General features: G+C 42.4%; 1 protein-coding gene across 1 annotated transcript in view; it reads right to left on the bottom strand.

The window, feature by feature from the left end:
• Efhc1 (EF-hand domain containing 1) overlaps positions 1-12,779 on the bottom strand; it is a 41,100-nt gene that overhangs the window by 6,985 nt on the left and 21,336 nt on the right. Inside the window, exons 6-9 of the mRNA XM_021162532.3 lie at positions 11,294-11,514; positions 9,235-9,375; positions 5,392-5,605; positions 4,691-4,838 (exon numbers count right to left, since the gene is read on the bottom strand). Of these exons, the coding sequence (XP_021018191.1) occupies positions 4,691-4,838; positions 5,392-5,605; positions 9,235-9,375; positions 11,294-11,514 (724 nt within the window). The remainder of the gene's footprint in view (positions 1-4,690; positions 4,839-5,391; positions 5,606-9,234; positions 9,376-11,293; positions 11,515-12,779) is intronic.

The following is a 12,779-nucleotide window of genomic DNA, read 5'->3' as shown; positions in this document are numbered from 1 at the left end:
TCTTTAGAGAAAATAACTATACCCAAGTATTTTTTTACTTAATCTTTCAAATCCTCTGAGTAATGTGTTTTTTGGTAGCCATTGAAACTATATGCATACACTATTGTGAATATCTTAAATATGATTCTCCCCCAGGGAGCCTGAGCCCACTCTAGGGTACGGTACGTCTAACAGTCCCTTTTTCAAACCTCTCTCTTCTCTCTCCTCATCTTTTCTCCTCCCTTCTCTTCTGCCTTCTCCCTGCTTCCTTCTCCATTCCCCACCCTTCTGCCCTCCCTCCCTCTCTCCTCCCTCCCTCTCTCCTCCCTCTCTCTCTCTCCTCCCTTCCTCTCTCTTCTCCCCTCTCAGCTTCTTCCTACCCATTTCCATTCTCTCTTCCCTTCCCTCCCTCCTTCTGTTCCTCCTCTATGCCTTTGTGTAAATCTATATTAAAGTCTCTATTTTCATAAAACAACCTCAACTTTGCTTCATACTGACTCATCTAGAAATTCCTTCCACCATTGTGAGGCTCAGGTTGCCCCTGAACTCCTCACACACACACACACATTTAGCACCTCTAGAATTAAGATGCATTTAAAAATTGATGGTGAATATGCATTATAATTGGTCATTTTTTCTATTGCAGTAGTAAATAAAATAATACTGGAGATATATGGATATAGATATATAAACATTTCATAAGTTCCAGTGCCTACTGTACTCCACACTAACACAAACAATCAGAAGGACTTGCCAACCACTTCTGTCTGCCCATCTATGCCTATTCCCACAAGTTCTGACTTCTTGCCACCAAAATCAACGTTTCAAAGAATAATTCCTGGACGCCAGGGTGTTTGGCAGCCCTAGGATGGTTCTATAAGGTGAAAAATGACAACACTGCCAATGTTTACCTTCCACTCCTCTTTCCCACAAGGGTGCAAGAATCTTCCCAAATATTACACAATAAATGTTTTTCCAGGCGGAATTTAAAAGCATGAAAATTCAGTTGTCTCCTCTAAAGAAAGCCATACACTAAAGATAATCTCAAGGCTGAAGAGATGGCTCAGAGTTTAAGAGCACTGACTGCTCTTCCAGAGATCCTGAGTTCAATTCCCAGCAACCCTATGGTGGCTCACAACCATTTGAAATGGGATCTGATGTCTTCTTCTAGTGTGTTTGAAGAGAGCTACAGTGTTACTCATATACATAAATGAAATAAATAAATATTTTAAAAAAGATATTCTCAACAAAAGTAAAATATAAGTCTTCCCAATAATTGTTTTGAGGAAACAGACACATTGCTTTCTCTACGATGGCTCCCTTTTTGTGACTCAGTTCATAGTGTGGTTAACTAGCATGTGTGAGGCCCTGAATCTGATCCCCAGAACTCTATGAAACCAGGAGTGCTCGTGTACGTGCCTGTGCTCCCAGCATTTGGGAGGTAGAGGCAGGAAGATCATAATTCTGGGCAGCCTCGGCTACTTATTTATTTCAAGGCTAGTTGAGAATACCTGCAACCTTGTATCAAAAAAAAAAGTTATCTTTGTTAGTGTATTTAAAAAGAAATATTTTTACATTTTCAGATAGAATTTTCAATATGTTAAATATGAACAGATAAAAAAAATGAAAAATGTCCCTGTGATGGCTATTCTTAGTTGTCAACTTCATTTCATCTGAAATTAACTAAAACCGAATCTGCTGGGTACACCTGTGAGGGATTTTTTAAAACATTAAATTTACTTAAATCCCAATACAGGGGAATGCCAGGACCAAAAGAATGGGAATGGGTGGGTAGGGAAGTGGGGGGGGGTGGGTATGGGGAACTTTTGGGATAGCATTGGAAATGTAATTGAGGAAAATACGTAATAAATATTAAAAATTTAAAAAAAAATTACTTAAATCCTATTTGAAGCGGAATGACCATGTTTAATATTGATCTTTTGAGGTGGGAAGATGTACTTTTAATCTGGGCCGGGCCCTCTGATGTAAGTCATTGTAAAGGACATGGAAGAAGGAAGCTGGCCCTCTTTGTCTACTTGACCTCACTCTCAATGGCAAGTCCATTCCTTCGCTGGCATTACAGTATCATATACATATATTCATACATTCTATAAGCTCTGTTCCTCTAGAGAACCCTGACTAATATAGTTCCCCATAGGCTCATGTATTTGATTACTTGGTCCACGGCTGGTTGCACTGTTGGGGGAGGTTGTGAACCTTTGTGAGGTGCTAGCCTTGCTGGAGGAGGAACATCACTGCGGGTGGAGATTACGTGTTTATAGTTTTGCCTCACTTCCTGCTCATTATCTTTGCTTGGTAATTACATTTGACAATGTGTCTCCTGCCTCCATGCCTACTGCTTCCTGCTTCCTGTTTCCTTCAGTGCTTCCCTCACCTCCACAATAGACTCTCACCCCCTCTGGAACCACAAGCCTAAATAAGCCCTTCTATAAATTGCTTAGCTATAGAATCTTCTCACAGCAACCGGGAAATAACTAATACAGGACTGTGGTAGTTTTGTAAATTGTGAATGGTCAGAGACTACCATGCTTTAGGACCACTGTGGTAGATAAACTGTGCTTCTAACAGCACTAGCTTCTCTCCATTTATTTGCTAAATTCATCCTCTCTCACACACTTCAGCAATTCTGCCCACCTCCCACACATCCTTCTGTTCCCTCCCCGACTTAATCTTAACATACAACAGCACCTTTTCTGTTGTTTGAGACAGGGGTTTGACTGTGATGGCCTCAAATGTACCATAACTCTACCTTGGCCTCCGGAACATGGGGTCAAGGTCAAGCAGCTTTTGTATTTTTGTGGTTTTTTTTCCTCATCTTGTTTTTCCATCTTAAGCTAAGCACAGCCTCTGATGAAGCTCCTCATCAAAGCCCTTGCTTCCCTGCTTGATGCCAGCTCATCCTTGCTTCTATTTTATGTCCTAAATATAAAATAGATCCGAAACCCAAATCTCTACCACATTACCCTAACAAACTCCTTTACCCTCATACTCAGTTGGTGAAGTCCTTCCTGCTGATCAGACCCCAATCTTAGAATCCTCTTGAAGTCGGCTGATTCTCTCACATCCCCTGTGTGGCTTATCTTTCATCACATTGGCTCAGCCAATGAGATAACTTCCTCATGCCTCCTGCCTTCATGCTCAGGAGACATCCCCTACAGTATCGAATATATATGAGTGATCTTCATGCCAGAAGAGGGCATCAGATCTCAGCATAGATAGCTGTGAGCCATCATGTGATTGCTGGGAATTAAACTCAGGACCTCTGGAAGAGCAAGCAGCCAGGTCTCTTAACCACTAAGCCGTCTCTCCATCTCCTTATTTACTTATTTTATTCTTTAATATAGTACATCCTGACCACACTTTTCCCTCCAGCGCCTGTTTCTAATCTCCCTCCTGATCTCTCTTTCTCTCCCTTCCCTCTCACTCCCTTTCAATGTCATGTAGCTCAGGCTGGCCTCAGACTCCCCATGTAGCTGAGGCTGGCTTTCAAACTCTTGAACCTCCTGCCTGTACCTCCCTAGGGCTAGGATTAGGGATGTACCACCACATGTGGCTCTGACTGGATCAATGCAGCAGTCAGGGGCCTCTTTAAAGCATATGTCAAACCCTGATGTTCTTTTACTCAGAAATTCTCTGCTTCATTCAGAGAAAAGTTAGTACCTTTGCAAAACCACAGGGTATCTTACACCATCTAGCTCCTTGTTGATTTAATTTTTTTTTAATTTCAGCAAGCACCCCTCTTCTTCCCACTCTCTCACCCCAGCCACTCCCACTTGTCTTGCCAGTGCCTTGCATATGCTCAGCTGAGCATGCTAACTGGCAGGCCTCTGTGCTCACCCTGAAAATCTCTACACATGGACCCAGAGATCTCCCTTCCCTTCAAGGGTTTGCTCCAGTTGCCCTCACGGTGCAAACCACTGCCAACCTCCGTAAAGGCTTTCCACCTACATTTTCTTTAGTTTTGGAGGGTATTTATCACGGATTGTACTGTATGACAAACTCATATTGCTCTCTATCAACTCCTGTTTAGGTCAGTCCAGAAAGATAGCGATTTCTTATCTATTTGTTTACTGATAAGCCCAGTGGCCAAGGGATCTGAAGTAGATCTGAAGGCATCCATTCATAACTGTTTGCTACAGGGATGAAGACTGGAAGACGTCTAACATCGTAGTTCTTATGTTGAGCCCAAAGCATCTTCCATGTCTGCCCAACAGCTTCTACCAGCAGAAGGAAATTTGAAATTCTAAACCGTGAGTCCATATTTATTTTGACAAGAATTACTTTCTAGGGAGTCTGTAGAGATAGCTCAGTGGGTCAGAATGCTTGCTGCGTGCGCATGTGGGTCTGAGGAGCCCAGGTCCCAGCACCTACATAAAACCAAACCAAAACAAAACACCTGTGTGTGGCTGCACCATCAACTCTAGTGCTGTGAGGAGCAGAGACGGGAAGATCATTGGCTTCTTGGGCACCTTCCAGACTTAGTGGGATGTTGTACCTCAAAGAAAGAAGGCAGAGAGTGACAGAACAGGATACTTAAGGGTCTCCTCTGGCCTCTGCACACGGATGAAGGAGCATGCACACTGTGCACAGATGTGCATCTATACCACATACACATGCAATCACACAGAGAGGAATTGCTTTCTAGATGTCTTGCATGTGTCAAGTCTTGACCTTAGGCCGTCAGACATACCTTTCCAGTTCTGGTGCGGGAAGCTCCTGCTTCTGGATCCGGTTCTGAATTGAGGCCAGGGCTTCTGGTGAATACTGGGAAGCGTTGCTCTCCATGTATTTTAAAACATACTCATCTGTATCGAGGATGACGAACCGATGGCCGAACACTGAGGAGAGAGGAGCATCACACTCAATTCAGCTTTGTTTCTCTCATGCAAGCAGGAGCAAAATAATGCCAACCCTGCAGAGATAAGTCCACAGCTTAGCATTTGTGATCCAGACTAGTGAATTGTTTTGTTTTGGTTTTTAGAAACAAGGTCTCTCCACAAAGCCCTGGCTGTCCTAGAAGTCACTGTGTAGACCAGGTTGGCCTTGAATGCAGAAACCCACCTGCCTCCTATGTTCTTAGATGACAGGCGTGTTTCATGTAGGTGAAATTTGAGCAGCTGTATACATTAATATGCAGTGGTTTCCTAAGGTTCTATCTAATGATTGAAGCTGATATAAACAACAATGTAGTATCAACAAGTGCAGCGACTTATAGATTAATTGATAAGCAAGGAGATTAAGAATTGGTAGCATGAAAACAGTCATATTACTATTATCTTAGTCAGAACACAGTCAAATACCTCTTATAAGACTTAAGAATGCAGTGTGTCACAGCTACAAAGAATCCATTTTCCAGGGCAACAGGAAACTCTGAACTATGTTTAGGCTTACCCTCAATCACGGCACCGATGAAGAAGTCACTTGGCGAGTAGTAGATGGGGTTGTCAACTGGAGAGAATGATTTAACAACTTTAGTCCTGCCCAGGAATTTGCCCCCGATGATCCCAGAATTTCGAACAGGTGGCTCAAAGATACTGATCATGTCCGTGGCAAGAAAATAAGAGAAGACAAACCGACGGTCTTTGTCTTCTGGGATAGGGGATTCCTAGGAAGATGAAGGAAAGAGAATAACAAAGTTTATGATCTTTCTAGGATGCCCAAATGAAACCAAGCTGGATTCATATAAACATGCCATGTATTGAGGGTCCAGACTGGGACAGACAGGCTTCATCTCAGCAAGGCCTCACAAGGGAAGCCATCCGCACTGAACTCCAAGTGATTCATGCCTTGCGGGAGTGTAGACCCAGTGTTAGTAGATCTTCTAGTTTTAGAGAAGAACAACTCGTGGGGTTTCTATTTAAGAACCCTTGGCTTTAAAATGTTGGCTTAAGAGTCCAAAGTCAGAAAGGGAGGAAGTGCTTTGGCAATTTACAAAAGGATGCATCTCCAACCCTGAAAGGATGCAGCAGAGAATCACAAGAGCAAAACACTGGGAAGAAAGCAGGCTGAGCATAGCTCCAGCTGGAGGGAGAAGACTCACCCAAAAGGTGAGCCCAGCAACCTGACAAACTCACAGCCTTCAAAGGGCTCAAACACAGCATAGAGGACTCCCCACCTCAGAGTGCAGAGGCTGGACACAAATGTGAGAATCCGTGGTGGTTCATGCCTTTAGGTCCAGCACTCTGGAGACAGAGGCAGGTGGGTCTCTACTGAGTTCCAGGCCAACCTGGTCTACAGGGCTAGTTCCAGGACAGTCAGGGCAACAAAAAGAAACTTGACTTGAAATCAAACCAAAATAACAAAAAAGATAGTAGTTGAGCTATCAGCGGCCTGAAAAAGACACAAGCACGGGCATGGGTCAGCTTGCCACAGGCCCAGTAGGAGAGACCGCTCCAATGAGCAGTTGTAGAGAGCCAGGGGGTGGATGTTGACAAACCGAAGAAGTGAAGGTGGTAAGTGGCTCAACTGAGGCAAAAAAGTGTACAGGGAAAAATAGCTCCACCCCCACAGGTCTCATCAACTGTGAAAGTCTTTGTAGCCTTGAATCTCAGGTCAGGAAATGCATCAACATCCAGGGACACCTATCTGCTGTGAGGGTCACTGTTGCAGAGTTCCAGAGCTCTGACATTCCTGCGAACTGTACATACATCCAAAGCTGAATCTCTTCCACAGAGTGACTGTATTCATTTTCTGTTGCTGTGATCAAACACATAAACAAGGCAGCTTATAGAAGAGTTTGTTTGGGGCCCATGGTTCTACAGCATTAGAGTCCATGCTGGTGGTGCAGAAGGAGATGGAGCAATTGGGGCAGCAGCTGCTGAGGGCTCACATCTCTACCCACAAGCAGAAAGAAAAGAACTGGGAATGGCCAGTTGCTTTTGAAAGCCAAAGCCCCATCCCTACCCTGCTGTGACACATTTTCTGCCATCAAGACCGAACCTCCTAAGCCAACTGCAAAGGTGCCAACAATAAAGAACCAAGAATTATAATGCTCATTATGTAGTGGATACATCTTGTTCAAACCACCACAGTGCTCAATGCTTAGTGATCTGGGAAGCATGGGACAGGTCTTCTGCCAGTACAGGGCTCAGCGCTGTGCAGTGGGTACATTCTCTACTCCTAAGGTACTTAGAATCCACCTACAGCTACAGTATTAACTACCCTGGGCTTATACTTGATTCCTTCTCCCTTATACTGCTCTGCCTAGAAACTACCGAACAAAGTTGAGCATAAAGTGTGCTGGCAGTCCTGCCTCCTTGTTCCTGATACTAGACAGTAGTTTCTCAATGTTTCACCACTCTGTGTGCTGTTTATCATGGGGTTTATAGGTATATTTTATAAGATTAAGACCATTCCTTTACTCTCTGTTTCTCAAGAGATTTGTTTTAAAATGTGATGGATTGATTTCTTAACAAGTGTTTTACAAATCTTTTTTCAGTTTCAGCCTCAAAATATATTTCAAAACTTAAAATTTGGGGGGAGAGAGGAATTGTTTTTATTCTCTGTTGAAATCTTCAATCTTGCTTTTTAGCTCCTTATATTTGATGAACACACCCTTCATCCTTTTAAGCTTGATTTTGATTTTGAACTTACATTTCTTTCTTTAAAAAAAATAAGATTTACTTATTGTTATATCTAAGTACATTGTAGCTGTCTTCAGACACACCAGAAGAGGGTGTCAGATCTCATTACAGATGGTTGTGAGCCACCATGTGGTTGCTGGGATTTGAACTCAGGATCTTCAGAAAAGCAGCCAGTGCTCTTAATCACTGAGCCACCTCACCAGCCCCTGAATTTACATTTCTTTCTAAGCCTCACACTTTAAAATAGTTTTGCTATTTATCAAAGGGAGAATGTAGAGAGCTAGACTATGGGAAGCTCAGGAGTTAAGAGCACTAGCTGTTCTTCCAGAAGACCTGGGTTTAATTTCCAGTACCCATATAATGACTTACAATCTGTGGTGGTTTCAGTATGCTTGACTCTGGCCTGTGGTGGGAAGTAGCAGTATAAGGAGGTGTGGCCTTGTTGGAGGAAGTGTGTCACTGTGAAGATGGGCTTTGAGGACTTTTGCTTAAACTCCACCCAGGGAAGAAGGGAGAGTCTACTCCTGACTGCCTTGCAATCAAGACGCAGAACTTTTTCATTCTCCGGCACCATGTCTGCCTAGACACTGCTTCCTGCCATGATGAGAATGGACTGAACCTCTGAAACTGTAAGCCAGTCCCCAATTAAATGTTTGCCTTTATAAGAGTTGCCTTGGTCATGGTGTCTCTTCACAGCATTGGAAACCCTAAGACACAACATTTACAACCAGCTGTTATTCCACTTGTAGGACCTGACACCTATCTTCTGGCCTCATGGGCACAAGACACACACATGGTATATTGTGTGTATGTGTGTGTGTGTGTGGGGGGGGGGGGGGTTCCTACAGGTCTCTGGACAGCAGGAAAATGGTCCACAAAGAGGCAACAATAAAACTCTGCTCAGCCCAACTCAGATACCAGTACTGGGCCAAAATGTCAAGAGCCTGATGCCAATTCATTTATTTTAGCCATATTTAAGCACACTACAATTTTGGAAGAAAGTTTTCTGATAAGAATTAACTCAGTCCCATGAGTACAACAAAGCTTAACATATGTTTACATTGAAGTTCTTTTCAAAGTACATATGGCTTTGACCATAAGGTTGGTTCTGTTGACTTAGAAGCAATTCTTAAGATAAGGTCTAGGGAGAAGGATAGGTAAATATAATAGTCTGTGAGAATCAGGATTTGGCTTGGCTCTAAGATAACAGAGAAGTCACTTAGGCTGTTGTAAAGTACAAAGGTGAGTTTTATGGCCTAGAGGTAGTGCTCTAGGTTTTAGGGGGAAAGAGTCTGGAAGAGGCAAAACCTAAATTCTGGGAGATACGAGTAGAGCCTGGATCAATAGGTTGTAAACTACATTCCCAACATGCCCCGAGGAAGACAGGTCAAGCAGCTTCTTGCTCTCTACAGTGCATGAACATACATGCAGACAAAACATTCATACACATAAAGTAATTTTTAAAAATTTCAAAAGGCAGTATCTGTTAAACTAGTATAATTCAACTTTTTACACTTAACACGCAGTGTATCCAGTGTAGTTATCACATCAAGTTCTACAAATCAGTTCAGGAAATAGACTCTGGACAGGTCTGTTGACACACAAAAGACTATGTTATACACATCTGCAGTTGCTTAACAGAGGCACTCACCAGGGCCGCCAGGTAGCGGAGCACCTTATTGTCATTCATCAGCATTTTAACGACATCTTTTCTAGGAGCTTTAGGAATGAGAGCAAAACAATTCTGAGCAGAATCTTCAATTAGTCCATAGCCATTATAAGGAGGCAACTCCTGGGGAGAAAACAAAAAGAGAAGCTACTGGTGTTCACATTCCACTAGAGGTCACTTGTGAGTGTCTTCTTAAAGGTCAAGCAGCTCAGAAACACAAAAGCAACTTCTGAGGACTGTAAATGTATGGCCAACCTGGGTCGTGTAATTGGAGCTTGTCTCAAAAACAAGTGAATAAACATCTTAGTCTCAGCAAGTCACAAGACACATTAAAGAGCTAGGGAATTGGCACATTTAGAGGAAAAGAAAAATAAGCAGATGTTATCCCTGAAGAAGATCCAAGGGAGGTGTGCTTGACAATGGCTTTAAAACAACCGTCTTAAAAATGGTCCAAGAGGGCCTGCCCACAGAGTGATTCATCGACTTGAAACCACTTGCCACACAAGCCTCTCGACCTGAATTTGAACCCTGGAATCTACAGTGGAAAGAAAGAACCAACTCCCAAAAATTCTCCCCTGACCTCCACACACACATACCACAGCACCATTCAAAACATAAAAAAGAAAGAAAGCACACCCATGGAGAATTCTGTATGTAGCAAAGCTGTCCTTCAGAAACGAGGGACAAACTGAGGTATTTCTAAATGAACCAAAGCTGGGGGAGTTTGTGACCTCTGAGCATGACTGGCAAGCAGTATGCAAAGTGAAAGGACATTAAAGCCTCCTCTAACCATTCTATTACACTGAGCACACAGAGGTTAATTGAGAGACATTACCAAGTCATCTCAAGTAAACAGTATTATAATGTTGGGTTGTAATGCCATATTTTTCTCTTCTCTGTAGTTTAAGAGAGCTAGAGATATAGCTAGGTAGCAGAAGACTTGTCTACCATGTGCAACATCCCAGGTTTGATGGCCAGCAATAAAAACAAGACAAAAAAACAAAACAAAACAAAACACAAACCTTTCCCGATGTGGGAGACTGACTGACTTAAAAGCAGTGGGGAAAGCACTTGAGTCTACAGAGAGTGCTCTGAGTTAACGCCATGGAAGTAGGTAAGATAGTATGTTACGTGGATTTGTACATGATTTAAAGCTTGGGAAAAGTCAGGCGGTGGTGGTACACACCTTTAATTCCAGTATTCAGGAGGCAGAGGCAGGCAGATCTCTGTGAATTCCAGGCCAGCCTGGTCTAGAGATTGACCAGGACACCCAAGGCTACACAGAGAAACCTTGCTTCTAAAAGAAAATGGGAAAAAAATTAAAACATCTTAAAACTAATGTGAGCTTGGCTATAAAAGTAACTATTATAGCTGCCGGGTGACTATCAGAAGGTGACTATCTCTGGTCATCCTGCTTGATACCTTCCCACTCCTACAAAGAAAAGCAGTGCCCACAAATGATACGGTATCCATTCTGACAGCTGTTGCTTAGCCTTTAGAAGCAGAGGTTATATACAGAACTGTAGATACTTGGTCTCTTGAGATATGCTATGGGCATTTTCCACATTAATATGCATACACTTATTTTATTTTCTACAGGCCTTACAAGTTTCTACTAGTTTGGATAGATGAGTTTTGTCAACCTCATTCTTCATTCTGCATAAAACATGTATTCTTTTACAGTCCTCAAAGCATATTTTGTAGATCAAAGATAAACAATATTCTAAGGAATTAAAATGACAACAGACAGCACCTCAGAAAGGTTATTCTAACTGGCTTTCTTGTGAACAGTATAAGAAAATTGCATTTTTATGAGACAAACACTAGGTACTGAAAATCTTTAAAATTGTGCAGATTATAAAACCTCATTATTGATGCTATGTTTCTTTGGTTATCACTAGACTATGGGTACTTTCATAGAGTGATGGGCTCTGTATTTCTTCTTTTATAAGTCTCTATCATACAGAAGTCATCCATCTTTATGGAGTTCTTCAGTGTCTCCATCTTATTCTTACCACATTTGGGACTTCTATCCCATTACCTGTTTTACTGGAGGTGGCTCCTTCTTGGTCACATCAACTGGTGGTAAATCAGGCATTCCAAACTTGTCTTTGTAGAATTGTCGTGTGAACGGGTCACAGTCGTAGATGAAGAAGGTCCTCCCCAGGATGGTGAGCGGCTTCCCCACAATGAAGTCCTTGGCAGTGTACCACTCCAGCACCTCTTGGTCTGAGATTTCCAGCACACACTTCGGGAAATTCTCTAATAGGAGACAGGGTTAGAAGGGTGAAAGAATAAACGGGAAGAAAGCTTGACATGAGAACTGAGTACTCTTTTTTTTTAATTTATAATCCTATATTCTAGCAGACATATTCAATCTTTTTTAAATTAGATATTGTCTTTATTTACATTTCAAATGTTATCCCCTTTTCTAGTTTCCTTTTCTAAAATCCTCTATCCCCTTCCCCCTATTCCCCTCCTCCTTTCCCTCCTCCCCAACCCACCCACTCCTTCTTCCTGGTCCAGGCATTCCCCTATACTGGGGCATAGAACCTTCACAAGACCAATGGCCTCTCCTCTCATTGATGACCAATTAGGCCATCCTCTACTACATATGCAGCCAGAGACACGAGTCCCACCATGTGTTTTCTTTGATTGGTGGTTTAGTCCCAGAGAGCTCTGTGGGTACTGGTTAGTTTATATTGCTGTTTCTCCTATGGGGCTGCAAACCCCTTCAGCTCCTGGGTCATTTCTCTAGCTCCTTCATTGGGGACCCTATGGAGAGCTGAGTACTTTAAGGGCTGGCTCTGGTTAAGGATTGAGTACTTATTGATGGTCATCAGGCTGTGTTTTTTCAATCTTTGACAGAATACACAAATAATATGCCAGATATTTTTCATAAAATCCCTCTTCTACATCTCTTCTATTATCACAAACTTCAAAGATCCACAGAATTAATACCTGGTCATATGAGGCATATAAGAGAATTGGTTCCAGCTTGCCACCCAATCTTCTACCCAATAATTACTAGGAATTATCTGCACACAAAGTGCACTGCTAGCTATCGAGTTTACACAACTAATTGTGCAAAAACAATTCTGATCTTTGTGGATAAAATACTCTGTTGAGATAGACACTAGATAATAATAGCATGGGCAATGGGTCGCTGTCCACCTAACGATCACCACTGTTATGAATGAGCATGGCTTAGTTGTACACATGAGGCAGGGACATAGACAATGAATGAGATGATTACAATAATCCACTCATGTGGATTATCTTCACCTTAAAATACTGAATGAGTCTTGCATTTGGGAACTAAGTCTTTTTTTTTTCCAGTGCTTTTTGAGAACTAAGGGTTAACTTATTTCAGATCAGCATGGTCTCTGTGAACATCGCCAAAGCCCGTCCACTCTGGAGGGGTCCCACATTACTTAACTGTAAGCACAAGCAGAAATGCAGGGAACCAGAAGCAGGGCAGGGTTCTCCTGACTGCTAATTGCTGAGATGGAAAATTAGAAAAAAAA

Source organism: Mus caroli, unplaced genomic scaffold (genome assembly GCF_978045245.1).
Source record: "Mus caroli unplaced genomic scaffold, Mus_caroli_1 scaffold_1, whole genome shotgun sequence".
NCBI lineage: Eukaryota > Metazoa > Chordata > Mammalia > Rodentia > Muridae > Mus > Mus caroli.
Note: the sequence above shows the minus strand (reverse complement) of the source record. Positions and strands in the feature narration are given on the sequence as shown.